Source organism: Capra hircus, chromosome 4 (genome assembly GCF_001704415.2).
Source record: "Capra hircus breed San Clemente chromosome 4, ASM170441v1, whole genome shotgun sequence".
In the NCBI taxonomy this organism is placed as follows: Eukaryota; Metazoa; Chordata; class Mammalia; order Artiodactyla; family Bovidae; genus Capra; species Capra hircus.
Genome location: NC_030811.1, coordinates 16,145,443 through 16,163,075, shown reverse-complemented (window position 1 = coordinate 16,163,075; position 17,633 = coordinate 16,145,443). Strand labels below are relative to the sequence as shown.

Sequence of the window (17,633 nt, the reverse complement as noted above, 5' to 3'; positions counted from 1 at the left end):
TTGTTTGCCGTAAATATTTTTTTGGTATCATTTAAAAACTTTCTTAAGAACCTGTTTTTAATCTGCTGGCCTTTTCACTTTGGCTTCTTTTATTACTTTGAGGTTACAGAAGCAAACATCTGTCCAAGTTTAGGTAATGATTCAGTTCTATTCCCTTACACTTTCCATTACATTTTTTCCCTTGTACTTAATCACTGATCCATGCAATATTTGTTTGGTGTATGGTATGGGGTCGCAAAGAGTCGGACACGACTGAGCGACTGAACTGAACTGATGAGGCGTTAAGTTGTTCTTCCCCTACCCAATTGCTAACTATTTGTCCCAATACCATTTATTAACAAATTTGTGAAGCATCCTTTATTATATGTTCACTATTATGCAAACTATTTCTAGATTATCTCTTTTTGCCCTTCATGATTTATTCTTGTATGAATACCAGTATCTTTAAAAACAATTTAAACTATATATTTGATCTGAGGTAGGTCTTCACATTATTCTTCCTTTGCAGAATTTTTGTGTTCTCTATTTTTCGTTCCAAATGAAATTTTAAATCCTTTTATCAAACACCAGAAATGTATACTGAAATCTTGATAGAAATCAAAAAATAAGTTATATAAATTAAATGTAAACTATTAACATCTTAATAACACTTAACCTTCCTATTTAGGTATATGGGATTCTGCTCCACGTACTCAGTTTTTCTTTTACAGCATCCAGTAGTTTTGTGAACTTTCTCACGCTAAGACTTTCCCCTTACCTGGTTCTACTGCTGTCAAGTTCTGAAGATTTGCTCCTTCTGGATTACGAGAAGGCTTCAGGGTGGCTAAGGAACCTCATTTGAGGTAGAGCCACACTGGTTTGCCAGCTGGTGGGCTTTCGCCAAGTGACTTTAATAGTTCTCAAAGTGTGGTACCATGCTAGCAGCATCAGCAACACTCAGGAAGTGTCACAAATGCAAATTCTTGGGCTCCTGGGAGCCCTGCTGAATAAGACAGTCTGGGGTGGGGCCCAGCCGTGTTTGACAAGCTCTCTCAATGATAGCTGCTGAATACTAACATCTGAGGAACAGTACTTTTAAAAAAAATTTTTTTTTTTTTTTCAAATTTGGCTGTGCCTGGTCTTAACTGTGGTAGAAAAGATCTTCCATCTTCATTGGGGCATGCAGGATATTTAGTTGGGGCACGTAGTCTTAGTTGTGGCATGTGGGATCCAGTTCCCTGACCAGGGATTGAACCCAGGCCCCATGCATTAGGAGCTCAGAGCATTAGCCACTGGACCACCAGGGAAGTCCCCGAGGAATACTGCTTTAAAGCAATGATTCTTAACCTTGGCTGCACAGTACAGCCATCTAAGGAGCTTCTTAAAAATACTGTGGTGAAGTCATTGCTCCCTTCCCACCCCCATGCTGATTGAATTGGCCTGGAGTGGAATCAGCTACAGGGTTCTTCTAACCTCCTGCTGGTGACTCTAACGCATGGCTGGAGCAGAGGGCCACAAATCTAAACTGCAGTTCACATATAAAATGGGCAAAGCTATTATACTTCATAGGGTGGTTGTAAGGATTAAGTGATATAGCTTATGGAGTGAAGCATATTACTTGCCGTGCCGTGCTGCTGTGCTCAGTTGTGTCCGACTCTGCGACCCCATGGACTGTAGCCCACCAGACTTCTCTGCCCATGTGATTTTCCAGGCAAGAATGCTGGAGTGAGTTGCCATTTTCTTCTCTAGGGGATCTGCCCAGGAATTGAACCCGTAACTCCTGCTTTGGCAGGTGGATTCTTTACCACTGAGCCACCTGGCAAGCCCAAGCACAGTGCTTAGCAAATGCTAAAACACTGGACAAATGGTAGTTATTGTTGCAGTAATCCTCAGACTTAGCAGATCTGTGCTACGCCGTCATGTCACAAAAGGTACAGGCTTTGGAGTCAGGTAGCTTGGACTTAACCTTCAGTCTTAAGACATTTGGAGCTGTGTGATTTTTGGCAAAAGACCTAAGCCTCAGTTTTTGCATCTGTAAAAGGGGGGATACTTATGATATGGGAATTAAATAAGATTGGGCTTACAAAGCACAAGCCCTGGCATCTGGTAAGCGCTCTAAAACACTGACATTACTTGCAATCATCGTTGTCACTGCTTGTAAAGTTCCTGATGATTCAAACCACATTGGTCTCTCAAAACGTTTCAAGTTCAGCATACATTTTTTACTGGTTTTCCAGCTATCTCCACATCCAGGCCTTTACTATTTGTTTCCTTGTTTTATCTAAGTCTTCTTGAATGTATTGCTGTTTGTTTTGGTGATTTTATCTTATATGTAATTTTAAATATATATAAAATATACATTTTATATAAATGTGTATATTTTAATATATGTACATATTATATATATATATATTTTAAAAGAAATGCTTCCTTTTGAACTTATGAGTACTTAAGAAGGATCATGAAGTCAGGATTGGCAGGTTGAAAGACATTTCCCTCTGCCTTTTGCTCTTGAAGTTTGTTCCTGTCTCTCATTCTCTAAACTTTGAGACTTAAAAGCTTTGGGAGAAGTGTGTGAGGAAAGAGGAAAAAGGTAAGAGGGTAGAATTTTATTTTTTTAAAGTTTTCATTTTATATTGGAGTATAGCCGATTAACAATGTTGTGATAGTTTCAAGGGGACAGAAAAGGGACTCAGCCATACAGACACATGTATCCATTCGAGGGTGGAATTTTAAATTCTGACTTTTTTGTGGGAGGGCTTCATAAATAAAAGCATTATTATGTATGTGTGTGCTTTTTTTTTTTTTAAATAAGTTACTGGAACCCATGATTACAGAAACAGTAAATGCATCTCACACCTTCTTCCTGAACCTACCACGCTGCTTATAAATGTAGAGAACTCATATTTTTAGCAGGTATTTATCAACATTATCTCGGAAAAATCTGCTAGTAAAACAGAAGCAGTTCTTATTAGTCATACAAATAGCTGTCTGTAAAAATATTTGATTAATCTTTTATAGTATACCTAGTCCTTTTCACAAATGTTTTCATTAATCCCATGAAGTACTATCATGATTTTACAGAGGCAGAAAGTCTCGGAGGTTGTAAGGGACTTAATGTCTCCTAGCTGGTGAGTAGAACTATGTCACAAACCCATGAGTTTTGAATCATGGGTTTGAGAAACCCAGTCTCTTTTTACTCAGCCATTTAAGGGTGAAATCCAAACAGTTTTGGTTGTGACCAGAGAAATTAAACCACCTGGCTAGCCAAAACCCAAAAAGGTATTTTTTCTAGTTGCAGTTAGTTCTTAACTGCTGGTCGCTGGTGTCCTGAAATGTGTCGATTCCCTGGACCTAAGAATTGACAAGAATTGACTCTTCCCTCTCATCTTTTACTTTCCGTCTGGTCCACCGTTCAGTACAGATTGTTTTGAGCTGCACAGTGTTTCCTTATCAGTTGGTTTTAGGGTGCAGCTCATGTACAACTGCATTTTACCCTTAGTTTCTCATTTTCAGCATGGAGCAGTGCCATGCTAATATGCTGAGTTGTCTACAGCTTTCCTGTCAAACAGTGGCTCTTTGGAGGCTCAGGGACCATCAGCGCACCAACACACCGATCCTTGGCTTGTTTTCTGACTCCGGGGAGCTGTTGACATCTAATGCACTCTGTTTTTTGTATAAAAGATTAAAATTATTGGTCTTTTCGGGGAATTCGATGCATCATTGGTGTATTACAACTGAGCCATGTCTTGTAGCTTCATCATTAACTGGTCGTTTTCATGACACTGCTGAGATACCAGTTGTTTCTGCAGAGGTTCAAGGGAAAGGCCTTTTGAGAAGTTTGCCAGTTCCTTCTGTGTATCTATAAAAGCTTTATTCACTCTGTTAACTTTTTCATCATTCATAATGTTTATCTTCTCAAGATTAGGGTAACTGGTTTTATTTTTAACCTTAAAGCTTTTTGACTGGCTATGTGGAATACACTCCTGGACTTCTGCCCTCTTGGTTTGCTCTTGGCCATTGTCTCTCACCAGGCCTCTGACACCCTCGTGTAGCCTCTCAGGTTCCAGGTGACGCCACCTGCGTGCACGAGACCCGGAAGTTTCAGGATGAGAGGGCCTGTCAAAGGCCTCCTCAGAGCCACGCTGCAGTCACTCTCTTTAAAGTATCAAGCTAATGCTCCCAAGTTCCTCTTACAGTCTTCCCCTGAAAAGGTGGCGATGGCGTGATTCAGAACATCCGTTTAGCTACACTGGGGTCAGGCTGCAAGCCTGTTTCCCAGCCCAGCATCCTGGAGCCCGTCTACTCAGCAGGCTCCTCTGCACTGGCCAAGAGTGACAGTGTGTCTGCACTTTCCTGAGCGAGTCCCCAGGATCTGGCCAATGCTTTACAACACACGCCTGTTCATTCCCAGATCCTAGTGACCAAGGCTGTTCGTCTGTCCTCTACAATCATTGTGGGCCAGGTGCTCAGGAAAAGTTCTAACTGAATGGATTCTCAGCTTTCTGTTGAAATTCATGTCTATCAGATGGAATTATCCATTTTTAGGTATTTCTTATTTTTATCAACTGTAATATAGGCCCTAGCCGTACCATCTGGATAAGTATCTCTAAAAATACGATTTATCTAAACATATGGAGCAAGATTCCTACTAGTTCAGGAATTATTCACAGGGCAGTTACTGCCAATACTGCCAGTGTTGCAGGGAAAGGAAATTACGGCTAGAGCAGTGGCTGTTGGTGCCTTGCCAGTGGGGAACAGGGGTTAAAGGTGCTTTATTTTCCACAATAATCTGCATATAGTTAGCACTTCTGTACTGTACACTGAAACAGTCAGGATGGTAACTTTTATGATTTTGCCACAGTAAAAGTATTTTAAAAATTTCCTAGACAGTGCCAGAGGGGGAAAAAAATCAGAGAAGCTCTTGCATTTCATTGGAAACTCACTGCTAGAATACAATAAAAAGTTAATCTGATTAAGTTAACTATGTACAAGTTAATCTGGCTAAGTCCAAGCTTTTTCAAAGAACTTGCAAAACCCTTCGTCTGGCTTTTGTTTCATTATACCTAAAGTCATACTAGTTAGTGTTTTTTCAGTTCCTCAAACTGGACCGTTTCCTTTTATCTTTGGGCTTTGCCAATGGATGTTCTCTATGCCTCTAATGCTTTCCCACCATTTTTATTCTAATACCCTAATTTATTCTTCAGAGCTCTTTAGGGAGGCCTTCTTTAAATTACCTAACGAAGTTTTGGCCTCTTGGTATCTCTCTGGATCAATCCATCGATCCATCCACATTCTCACAGAAGTCTGGATTTTTCCTTTGTAGCGTATAATACAGCTGCATTTGTATAACTGGGTAATATCAGTCTCTCGCACAGGACTGAAAGTTCCATGAGGTAGAGACTGTTTCCTGCAAAGCACTGTATTAGCAGGACTCTGGCAGCTTGTATAAAGCAGGTATTTGGTCCTCTCCTACCAGGCACAGCCTTTTATCCCACAAACTTACCTTACAGATATTCTCAAAGGAGTAGGTGGAGAGGAACATAAAGTTTGTGAGCTTGGTGGTGGAGACAGTGGTTGAACAGCCAGAGAGATCAAAGAGTTTAGGGGTGGTTTAGGTGGGGAGGCAAGAAGGGAGTAATGAGGACGTTCATTTAATGAGTCTCCCCTCCACTCTCCCAACACCCCATCCCCTCCCAAACCAGTCATTCAACAATAAATAGTCATGCATTCCATTTCTTTAGGGAATAAGGTAAACCTCAGATTACAGAACCAAGGCAGATAATTTTGCAGAATTACAATGAAACCAGTCACAGTTCAACTGGGTTAGATTTCAACGCAGAGATGATGGTGTTCCTCCAAACAGTCTTCAACCTGGGAAGCTGACACTCCTCCAGGATGTGGACAGACCGTAAATACACTTCCTCCTACTTTCAGCTGCTGAGAGAGAAGTCCTGCCCTGATGGACCAGCACTATTTCTTTTTCGCTGCTCTTTTCCCTTCTCCTTTCCTTGGCTTCTCCTTTCCACGAAGTTTCTTTAGACGCAGCTGCTCATCCTTGAAGTCCTGATGTTCGTCTCTGAAAGGTGAAAGAAAAAAATAATTAGCCAGTATTTTTATCAGACTGGAAAAATTCACCTGTTAAGAGTGTTCCCTTACGTGGTTCTGGTTATCAAACTCTTGACTTCTACAGCTTAGTGAACAGAAAGGACATGGAGCCCCTGATGTACAGACAGGCTGCGTTCCCAGCGTTCATTTCTAAGTCAGTTTCCCCTCACAGAAGCGAGGTCACGAACAGCAGTTAATTGCCAAGCCCATCTGTGTAAACTGATATTAATTATGATTCAACACTAATAATTGCCCCAGGTTTCCCTGTAACACCAAGACTACACACTGATGGGGGCAGAAAGTGCGTATAAGCTTCAGTAGCTACATGAGACCCTGGGAGGCCCAGGGATCAGCACCTAAGGGGACAGGTGTGGAGGAAGCTGCCTGGATGACAGTGGATGAGTCACACAGAAGTCTGCTGGGGAGTCTCCAGCAGAAGGAAGCTGGGTCAGCAGAGAGGAACTCTACAGCCAGGTCTTTGAGGAATCAAGGCGGCCAGGGCTGTTTGTACATATGAATAGGGTGTAAGCTGAAGACTGCCTGTACTGTATAAAAATGTCTGCATTTTATAATCAAACATGGTCATTCCTCAGTATCCTTGGGGAACTGGCCTAGGACACCCCCCCACCAACAGATACTAAAATCCACTGGTGCTCAGGTCCCTTATATAGCATAGCATATAATCTATACACATCCTCCTGTGTACTTTAAATCATCTACTTATAATACTTAATAAAAATAAATGTAAATGTTATATATAGAGAGTTGCCAGTGCACGGCAAATTCAAGGTTTGTTTCTTGGGACTTTCTGGAATTTTTTTTTTTTAATATTTTCAATCTGTGGTTGGATGAATCTACAGATAGCTAACCTGTGGATAAGGAGGGCCTAAAACAGTATCGTGTTTCAATACGTAAGCTCTGGAACCCATGTGACCCTGGGTTCAAGCCACAGCTGTACCACCTAGTAGCTGTGTGACCTTGGGTGAGGATCCTTCCCTCTCTGCACCCTGGTCTCCTCACCTGTACGAGTGTGGATAGTGGTAAACTAATTAAATGTAAGAGAGTGGTTTCCTGGGCCCAATTTTCAACTCCTGATGCTGTTTTTTTTAGGGTTTCCCTGGTAGCTCAGCTGGTAAAGAATCCAATGCAGGAGACCCTGGTTTGATCCCTGGGTCAGGAAGATCCCCTGGAGAAGGGCATGGCAACCCACTCCAGTATTCTTGCCTGGAGAATCCCCGTGGACAGAGAAGCCTGGTGGGCTGCAAGTCCACAGGTCAGAGTCTGACATGACTGAGCGACTAAGGACACACAGCACAGCTGCTTTTTCATTTTTTTTATCCTTTACCTTTTGGCTGTGCCGTGTGACTTGTGGGATCTTAGTTCCCCAGTCAGAGATTGAACCTGGGCCCTTGGCAGTGAAAGCTCAGAGTCTTAACTGCTGGACCACCAAGGAGTTCCTCCAGGTTGTTTTAAAAAATAGATAGGTTTTATAGGGTTGGATGTTTCATTCCATGAACATGATAGCTACAACAGACCTCTCTGGGATTAGGTATGCGCTGTGCTTTGCTTAGTCGCTCAGTTGTGTTCAGCACTTTGCGACCTGATGGACTATAGCCCGCCAGGCTCCTCTGTCCCTGGGATTCTCCAGGCCCTCCTCAGGATTAGCTATGACTGCCCCCAAGTAAGTCACTCTCAAAAAAGCAGCCAGAGTAATTCTTCTGACAGCCTGGCAAATCGCTCTCTGCTTTCTCAGCCCCCTTCACAACCTGCCTCCTGTTCCATGGCTTTCCCGTCAGCCTGTGAGGCTCCTGGAACAGATGAGGCACATTCCTCAAGGTCTTTGCTCTGCTTTGGCCTCTGCCTTGAAAGCTCTTCCTTGGGCCCCCTTGGCTCGCTCTCCACCCTCAAGTCTCTGCGGAAACCTCTCTTCTCAGTGAGGCTACCCTGACTGCTCTGTTTGATACTGTGATCCGTCCTCGCCCTGCCCACTGAGGGCCCAGTCAGCACTCTTGATCCTGCTCGGCTGGCTCTACTATTTTTTCCCCCTGCATCACATTCAACTTTGTAACATTCCACATGATTTACTTACTTAGTATGTTTTTCCCTCTCTTCTTCCCTCCCGTCAGTCATTTCTGACAACCCCCCAGCCAGAAAGACAATTCCACAGGCAGGGGTCTTTGTGGATGAACCGCCCAAGCACCTGCTTGATGGAATGAGTCACTGTTTTTGAGACCCTGATTCCCTTCCCATTTTGTAGGTCTTTGTAAGATTTTTTTTTAAATTGAAGTCTGCCTGCTTTCATCCTGCCTGACTCCCCAGGAGGCCTTGCGTTAGAGGTGCCATTTACTGTAACTAGTGACCACATACATGGAAATAATTGTGCTTCTCCATGGATAACTAAACCTAAGTGTTTTTCCTCTGTCCCCAAAGGTAGTTGAAGCTTTATTTTTCAAACAAATGGGGAGCAGCAGCAAAAAAGTAAAATAACTGAAGGTAATTTTGATATGGGTTATGATTTTCTACTCAGGACATGTGTCTTTCAATATTTTGTTTGGGGTAAGAATAAAATTAATTTTTATTTTTTGAGCCAAGACTTTAGGGAGATAATCCCAAAAGCAATTCCAGAAATTCAAAATACATCATGGATTATCATCTCTAGTGATATATTAACTAAGAAAATCTATTTTGTTCATAGAACTTTTCCCTTGTGCCCATCTTAAATGCCTGCATATGGAAGGTACTTAAAAAAAAAAAAAATCTGTTGGGTAAATGAATGTACCAATCTCTAGTTATTTGGAATGAACTGTTAATCTTATTATATTAGAGCAAACAGTCCCAAATTAATTTTTGTAACATCGCCCTAAGACAATTAAAACATGTTAAATTAAAAAAAAAAAAGTAGGCATTTGACTTGATACAATTATGTACTGTTTAAATTCTTGTATAATGAGCATGTATTCGTTTGGTAATTAAGACATTTTTTAAAAGAAAAACGATCACAGGGGTATTTGATCTTTTTTCTTTTTAGAGCAGCATATCATCTTAAGCGCCCACTTCCTACACATGCACAAACATACAAATGCATGGTGGAAAGAGCCCGCTACTCTTACTATTACATACTATTATCCTATTATAATATCAATTACCTATTACCCGTAAAGGTAAACTTCAGCTTTAGTATACCAAAAAGGGTACCAATTAAAAATGCCCAAAGAGGGTGAAAGGAAATAAGAAATCCAACAAAACTGCCATCAGGAAAGAATCGAGGCTCCCCCTCACCAGTTAGGAAGCAGGTCGGCTGCGCCCTTTTCACCTGACCAACGGGATCTGCTCAGTGTGTGGACCTATTTCCTCTGCATCCATTGAGTGCTCTTAGATTAACAACTAATTCAAGGTCTCTCTATAGCTCAGTGTCTAGTCAATGTCAGTCACATCTTAGACATAATTAAGGTATGTCTTCTAGGAAGTGCGTGTTTCCTTTTTTTTCTTAGTATACTCATTATGGACATTTCGAAAGCTTTCTCCTCCCACAATTGTACCTTTTAAACTACCTGGGCACTATTATAAGAATAAAAAAACTATGAAAGTAGAAAGGCTCATTTTTTCCCTTTCTGATCTATTAAACAAACCTCCTATAGGTTACTCTTTGTGGATTTTTTTTTTGTCATTACCTGTAGAGGCCAAGAAAACGTAGTATTCCCATGAGTGCAAAATAAGTGTTGTGATTTGGATACCAGTCATACGTCTCCTTCCTCTTGGCCAAAGGCTGCTCACTGAACAGCTTCACCACTTTCATGGATTTGGAATCAGTAGGCCTGGCAACCTCACCGAATAGCCGGGCACTCAGACGACTCATGCGCAAGGCATATTCTGAAAGTGAAGACATTTCTTGAGCAGCAAGGAATAAGAGGCCCTATAGAAAAATGAGAACACAAATGGTTCATGTTAAGAAATTCCCAGATTATCTAAGGAATGCTTTACAAAGTGAAAACACAGAGAGCCACCCCTGACTTAGTTCACGTTGGCAGGACATGCCTTGGGGTTGAGAGATCTCCACAGTCCGAGTGGATGCGCAGTTCCTTTGAGCGCTTTCCACCTGCATCTTTTACGCTTGGTGTTAACATGATTATTCCTGTGCTGTAATGCCCTTTTTCGATGAACGATTTTGTGATTTAATAGATTATTTACTGATAGTCAGCTTACCTATTTGTAGGCTAGACGAGGACAGGGAAACAAGTTATCCAGCTACAGCATCTGTTATTATACCTTCAGAAAACACCGACCTCAGCACTCTGCAGAATAAACATGCTGACTGCTTGCCATCTAAAGGTTTAATCATGGTGGAGAAATAATTATGCTGTTGTCTTTATTATCACCCCTTTGAACACTGTTCTCCTCAAGGGCTCCAGATGGCTCTGAGAATGGCTAATGAGTTATGAGGTCATTTAGCCTCTAGGTTGCTGGACTGGATTCTGCCTAGAGACAGAGAGCCAGTTGGGGAAAACAGAGATAATAGTCTTATAGGAATTGACTCGACGGCTCAAAAGATTCATTTTATTTCTGAATAAAAGGCATTTATGAGTTGGGATGTGACGTGTCTTATCTTCCATCTTATATATTCTGTTTAATGAAAACTTGCTAAATTTGTATTAGCTGAAAACAGAAACTTTTTCTTTGGAGGCATAAAATGGTGAAATAGTGTAAGAATGATATCTACAACATGCAGAAATTACAGGTAATATATATTGAAGATTATATAAGTGATACATTAAAAATAAAGACTGTTCACAAGTACTATACCAATATTTTGTAACTATAAATGGAATATTACCTTTAAAAATTGTGCATCACTATAGGGTATATATGTAACATATAATATTGTACATCAGCTATAATTCAATTACAAAAGCAGTAGAGAGTTTCTTATACTAGAAAAAAGAATGATGCTAGTGAACTAACTCTCATTCCATTTTAGTTCAAATGTAAGGGTAACTGTCAGCAGAGTATACTAATTTACATAAACTTTTGTAGTGACATGAGAGTTTTGTTGACTAAGACAGTATCTTGGGGGACAGTTCATCTAGGATGAAAAGGAGCTGACCTCTGAATAGAAAAAAAAGGCATCAACTAATCTTGAAAAACCAACGGAAGAAATATATTTAAAAAAAACTCTCCTAAACAGGAATGCTGACAAGTAAATTTCAAAATTGCTCTGGCAATTTAAATACCCAGTATTTAAAGAACTTTTCATGTCCATTCCAAGATCCACTGAAAGAGCCTAAAGGATGACCTGAAACCAATTTCAGGTCAATCTCTAACCAGTTACCTTCTGAAAACCAACCAAGCAATCTTGGGCCAACAGTGCCACCTGAAGGCCAGCAATGGGAGAACGGTCAGGTCCAAGGTCTCCCAGCCCATCTCCCCTCCAAGCTGGGATGTGTGCAAGCCTTACTCCTTTCAGCACTCTGTTTCAGGATTCCCTTCTTTCCCAACTCTTGCTCCACTGTGGATGGGGATGGATTGGGGTTGTTAGGGCTAGGTTTATAATTTCATCAATGAGAAAAAGTCACTAACAGTTTAACATAAAGAGAGCTAAAAAGCCTCTTGATGAAAGTGAAAGAAGAGAGCGAAAAAGTTGGCTTAAGGCTCAACATTCAGAAAACGAAGATCATGGCATCCGGTCCCATCACTTCAGGGGAAATAGATGGAGAAACAGTGGAAACAGTGTCAGACCTTTTTTTTTTTTGGACTCCAAAATCACTGCAGATGGGGACTGCAGCCATGAAATTAAAAGACGCTTACTCCTTGGAAGAAAAGTTATGACCACCCTAGATAGTATATTCAAAAGCAGAGATATTACTTTGCCGACTAAGGTCCGTCTAGTCAAGGCTATGGTTTTTCCTGTGGTCATGTATGGATGTGAGAGTTGGACTGTGAAGAGAGCTGAGCGCCGAAGAATTGATGCTTTTGAACTGTGGTGTTGGAGAAGACTCTTGAGGGTCCCTTGGACTGCAAGGAGATCCAACCAGTCCATTCTGAAGGAGATCAACCCTGGGATTTCTTTGGAAGGAACGATGCTAAAGCTGAAGCTCCAGTACTTTGGCCACCTCATGTGAAGAGCTGACTCATTGGAAAAGACTCTGATGCTGGGAGGGATTGGGGGCAAGAGAAGAAAGGGACGACCGAGGGTGAGATGGCTGGATGGCATCACGGACTCGATGGACGTGAGTCTGAGTGAACTCCAGGAGATGGTAATGGACAGGGAGGCCTGGGGTGCTGCGATTCATGGGTCGCAAAGAGTCGGACATGACTGAGCGACTGAACTGAATAACGTATCAGGTTTTGCACATTACCAGAAGTTGCCTTCAGAAGCTACAAAAAGTTTCTTTGCATGCATTATCTTTTCTCTTCCCTCCACCCTTCAGTTCAGTTCAGTCACTTAGTCGTGTCTGACTCTTTGCGACCCCATGAACTGCAGCATGCCAGGCCTCCCTGTCCATTACCAACTCCCGGAGTTCAACCAAAATTGGGTGAACAATTACCTATTGTCTCTAAATATGAGTTTCCCTTTCGGAAAACAAAGCTTGCAGGACTGTGTGCGAAATAAGACAGTGGCACTGAATAAATGGCAAACTAAAAAAACAAAAACCTAAACGTGCCTGGTATTCATACATTCTATATACAGACACATTTGTTTGTTCCTTGTCCTCATTTAACCACGCACAAAAGGAGATGCATACCCCATGCAGCTGAACCCGTGCCTCCCTGGAATGGTATCCTCACTTACAAACACTGACGCCCAGGGAAACACAGGGGAGGGGACCACAGCTTGGCAGTAAGGAGGAAGGGACTCAGCAGGACTGGGGTCACTGAAAGCAACACAGGATGCTAAGTCATTTCCATGCCAGCCTTGGAAGGCAGCAAAGTGCTAGGACATAGCTCATGGATAACAAGGTCTCATTAGAACCCAACGGAGGGCTTCCCTAGTAGTCCAGTGGTTAAGAGTCTGCATGCCAGCGCAGGGGACATGGGTTTGACCCCTGGTCTGGGAAGATTCCCTGTGCCACGGGGCAACTAAGCCCGTGTGCTGCAGCTGGTGATCCCGTGCACTAGAGCCTATGCTCTGCAGCAGGAGAAGCCGCCGCAGTGAGCAGCCTGGGCACTGCTGCTAGAGAAAAGTCCACATCCAGCGATGAGGGACCAGCGCAGCAAAACATAAGTAAATAAGTAGGAAGATTTGTTAAAAAAAAAAAAAAAGAAGAAGAAGAATCCTGTGGAAATGGTCATATCACAAACTCAAGGCCTAGAACTTTTCTGATGGAGAAAGAGAATAAGCTTCTCCAAACCTGAAACATTTACTAGAAACAAAGAAGCACTTGCTAAATAGAAGCAAACAAAATGGCTCTAAAAATTACCAGTTACTGTTTTGTGGCCTCTTACAGAGCCCAGACCTATATGCTCCTGATGAAGGGTGGCATGCTGCTGCTGCTGCTGAGTCGCTGCGAAGAATGGCATAGGTGCTAGGTAATCCTTTCTTTCACATAGATTAAAACAGCTCAAAAGTTATGCTGTCCCTAAATACTGGTCCTGAGACTGGCAAACTGCCACTCTTTACTAGCTTTGATTTTTTTTTTAAGATTGGGAAAGCCTTACCTAGGACTTTTCAGGATCCTCGTATGTCCCTTTACGGAAACTTTCAACTTTATCTTAAAAACAAACAAACAAAAAAGAACATGTTTACTGTGTGAAAGACATTAAGGTAAAAGGCAAGTAAATTAGATTTTTATCCACATGAGGCCACTTAAAATATCAGATTTTCTTTAAATGTGAACTAAATAAAACGGTATCATGAAGAAAAATTACCTGGACTGAAAATGCTAAGTAAAAAAGAATTACTGAAATGTGCTAGCTGGAGCAAGACGGGAGAAAATGTCCGTATTTTTACTTTAGCATATAAGGGCAAGTTTCTGTATCTTTCTGATAGGTCTGATGCAGTAAAAAGGTCAGGTTTGTACAGTAACTGACTTTGGATTATGTTTGCCTGTGTTCTTTGAAAAGTGTGGATGATGTTCAAGAGTTCTTAATCTGGGTATCCCTCAGTGTGGTGAATCTCGGGAAGCTGTATTTAGAAGCATATGCTAAAAGGTGTGTGTGTGTAAATTCTGCTGCGGAGGCAGGCTTCTCAAAAACCACTGGTTAGTGGACAGCGCGAGCTTTGGAGTACAAAAGCTGGCTGGAATTTTGCCTTTCTACTTTAATGGTCATATCGTGTTTGTAGCAGTATGTATTCTTTGCCTTCCTTTTCTCATTTACTACAGGACAGTTATACTATCTCACTGCCTTGCCAGGGTGACAGGCAAAAGTCATCGGGCAAGGAAGTCACACACTGTGCACGCGTGTTTCACACACACAAAAAGCCAACTAGACACAATGCTTTATTATTTTTAAAGCTTGGTGCTAATTATTTGACTGGGTCTCAGAGACATGAACGGCTCTGAATGTAGGTCAAGCTTTACTCATTTCAACAAGAACATCCCTAACCCCCTCCAACTGCCTGGATCACACCTCTCTCCTGTGATGGAAGCAACAGTGTCAAGCTGGGCTTTTCGCTAATATATTTAAGCTGATACAACTTATCTGCATTACCCCCGACTTCCACACACCTAAGGCCGACTGATGAGCATAGTAACCGAGACTTGAATGCTGCCTGATCAGAGTAATTGTCGGGCCGGAAAGGAAACTACGCTAGGGCCCTTCGTTGGGTAAATTCACCAAGTTAAGCAGGAGAAGGCCAAGTTGTTTGGGTGATACCTGTGAAATCTCCGAGCTGGTTAATGAAATTGACTCTTCCTATTCTTGGCTACTCTACAAGGTTGGAGACCCCCGCTCGGTCTCTAAAGCCATCGCCCACAACTCACTACAGAGCCCCCCCCTAAAAGTCACGTACGGCCTTACCTACTTGTGACCTTCTCTCCTCCGAGCATTTTTCCCGGAAGGCCAGCCCCTAGCCCGCCCCCAAGTGCCCGCCGGAGACTTCAGCGGAGAGCATTAGAGAAACGGAAGCGTGGTGGCTAGAGAGGAGTCTTAGGAAAAGACCCGGAACGCTTAACGTCGTACCTGACGCCTGCGCAGGGAGAACAGCGCCTCCAGGTGCATGGAGGACTGACGGGAACGCAGGTTCAGGTGCGAGAGGCTTGGTTTTCATGGACTGTCCTGTAGGGTTCGCTAATTGTATTTTGTTGGAAGTGGCTCTAGCGTGGACCTCCCAGCCTCTGAAGTAGTGTTTATACATGCTCTTTGTCGGGGAGAATGAAATGCGTTTGTTTTTTCTTTTCCTCCTTCCGCTTTCTTTCTGTATGTTTTCTTTCTCTTTTCATCAAGCTTAGGCCTTGACGTGCTCCAAGCGCATTGCTTGACTTTAGGGGCTGAGGAATCTGACTCACCAGGAGCGCTATTCCCTTCCCTCCGGGAGGCTGTTCTTGATTGATACCCCTTTCCTGGGTTAGGGGCGCTGTTTGGAGCACTCTCTCTTTCCACCCATTGTCCTGGAAGCTTCTTCAGAGAGTAGACAGGGTATCTCTCTGACTCCTCAGTGGTTATCTAGACCCTCTTGGCAGTATTTCACTCCGTAAGAGATCTACTCTCAAGCAAGCCACATAGGCATTGAATTGAAGCATTTGTTGAATGTTTGATAGTTCAACTGAAAACTCTACTTATTTTTTGAGCCTTATTCAGGCCTGTAATAAATATTCTAAAAATGTACCCTGGGAAAATGCAAATCAACAGCGTGCTATATACCTAGACACCCTCTTCCCTTCTACAGAACTTTGTATTATTAACTTAGGCTTTGACATCTTATCAATATGTGCTTTAGAATTTATTTCTATCAAGTTAAGTTTTGACATGTTATCAGTTCAGTTCAGTTCAGTCGCTCAGTTGTGTCCGACTTTTTGCGACCCCATGAATCGCAGCATGCCAGGCCTCCCTGTCCATCACCATCTTCCTGAGTTCACTCAGACTCACGTCCATCGAGTCCGTGATGCCATCCATCCAGCCATCTCATTCTCTGTCGTCCCCTTCTCCTCCTGCCCCCAATCCCTCCCAGCATCAGAGTCTTGTCCAATGAGTCAACTCTTCACATGAGGTGGCCAAAGTACTGGAGTTTCAGCTTTAGCATCATTCCTTCCAAAGAAATCCCATGGTTGATCTCCTTGAGAATGGACTGGTTGGATCTCCTTGCAGTCCAAGGGACTCTCAAGAGTCTTCTCCAACACCACAGTTCAAAAACATAAATTCTTCGGCGCTCAGCCTTCTTCACAGTTCAACTCTCACATCCATACATGACCACAGGAAAAACCATAGCCTTGACTAGATGGACCTTAGTTGGCAAAATAATGTCTCTGCTTTTCAAGATGCTATCTAGATTGGTCATAACTTTTATTCCAAGGAGTAAGCGTCTTTTAATTTCATGACTGCAGTCACCATCTGCAGTGATTTTGGAGCACCCAAAAATAAAGTCTGACACTGTTTCCACTGTTTCTCCATCTATTTCCCATGAAGTGATGGGATTGGATGCCATGATCTTCGTTTTCTGAATGTTGAGGTTTAAGCCAACTTTTTCACTCTCCTCTTTCACTTTCATCAAGAGGTTTTTTAGCTCCTCTTCACTTTCTGCTATAAGGGTGGTGTCATCTGCATATCTGAGGTTATTGATATTTCTCCTGGCAATCTTGATTCCAGCCTGTGTTTCTTCCAGTCCAGCGTTTCTCATGATGTGCTCTGTATATAAGTTAAATAAGCAGGGTGACAATATACAGCCTTGACGTACTCCTTTTCCTGTTTGGAACCAGTGTGTTGTTCCATGTCCAGTTCTAACTGTTGCTTCCTGACCTGCATACAGATTTCTCAAGAGGCAGGTCAGGTGGTCTGATATTCCCATCTCTTTCAGAATTTTCCACAGTTTATTGTGCTCCACACAGTCAAAGGCTTTGGCATAGTCAATAAAGCAGAAATAGATGTTTTTCTGAAACTCTCTTCCTTTTTCCATGATCCAGTGGATGTTGGCAATTTGCTCTCTGGTTCCTCTGCCTTTTCTAAAAGCAGCTTGAACATCAGGGAGTTCATGGTTCACGTATTGCTGAAGCCTGGCTTGGAGAATTTTGAGCATTACTTTACTAGCATGTGAGATGAGTGCAATTGTGTGGTAGTTTGAGCATTCTTTTGCATTGCCTTTCTTTGGGATTGGAATGAAAACTGACCTTTTGTGGCCACTGCTGTTTTCCAAATTTGCTGGCATATTGAGTACAGCACTTTCACAGCATCATCTTTTAGGATTTGAAACAGCTCAACTGGAATTCCATCACCTCCACTAGCTTTGTTTGTAGTGCTGCTTTCTAAGGCCCACTTGACTTCACTTTCCAAGATGTCTGGCTCTAGATTAGTGATCACATCATCATGATTATCTGGGTCATGACGATCCTTTTTGTACAGTTCTTTCGTGTATTCTTGCCACCTCTTCTTAATATCTTCTGCTTCTGTTAGGTCCA

At 42.3% G+C, this 17,633-nt stretch overlaps 1 protein-coding gene and 1 pseudogene across 1 annotated transcript; both read right to left on the bottom strand.

The window, feature by feature from the left end:
- Positions 2,624-5,575, bottom strand: LOC102175093 (annotated as a pseudogene).
- MRPS33 (mitochondrial ribosomal protein S33) lies at positions 5,698-15,141 on the bottom strand. Its single transcript, XM_005679531.3, has 4 exons — positions 15,043-15,141; positions 13,741-13,793; positions 9,759-10,000; positions 5,698-6,058 (listed from the first exon to the last, which is right to left on the bottom strand). The coding sequence occupies exons 3-4, from the start codon at positions 9,971-9,973 to the stop codon at positions 5,953-5,955; spliced, it is 321 nt and encodes a 106-aa protein (XP_005679588.1). The 5' UTR covers positions 9,974-10,000; positions 13,741-13,793; positions 15,043-15,141; the 3' UTR covers positions 5,698-5,952.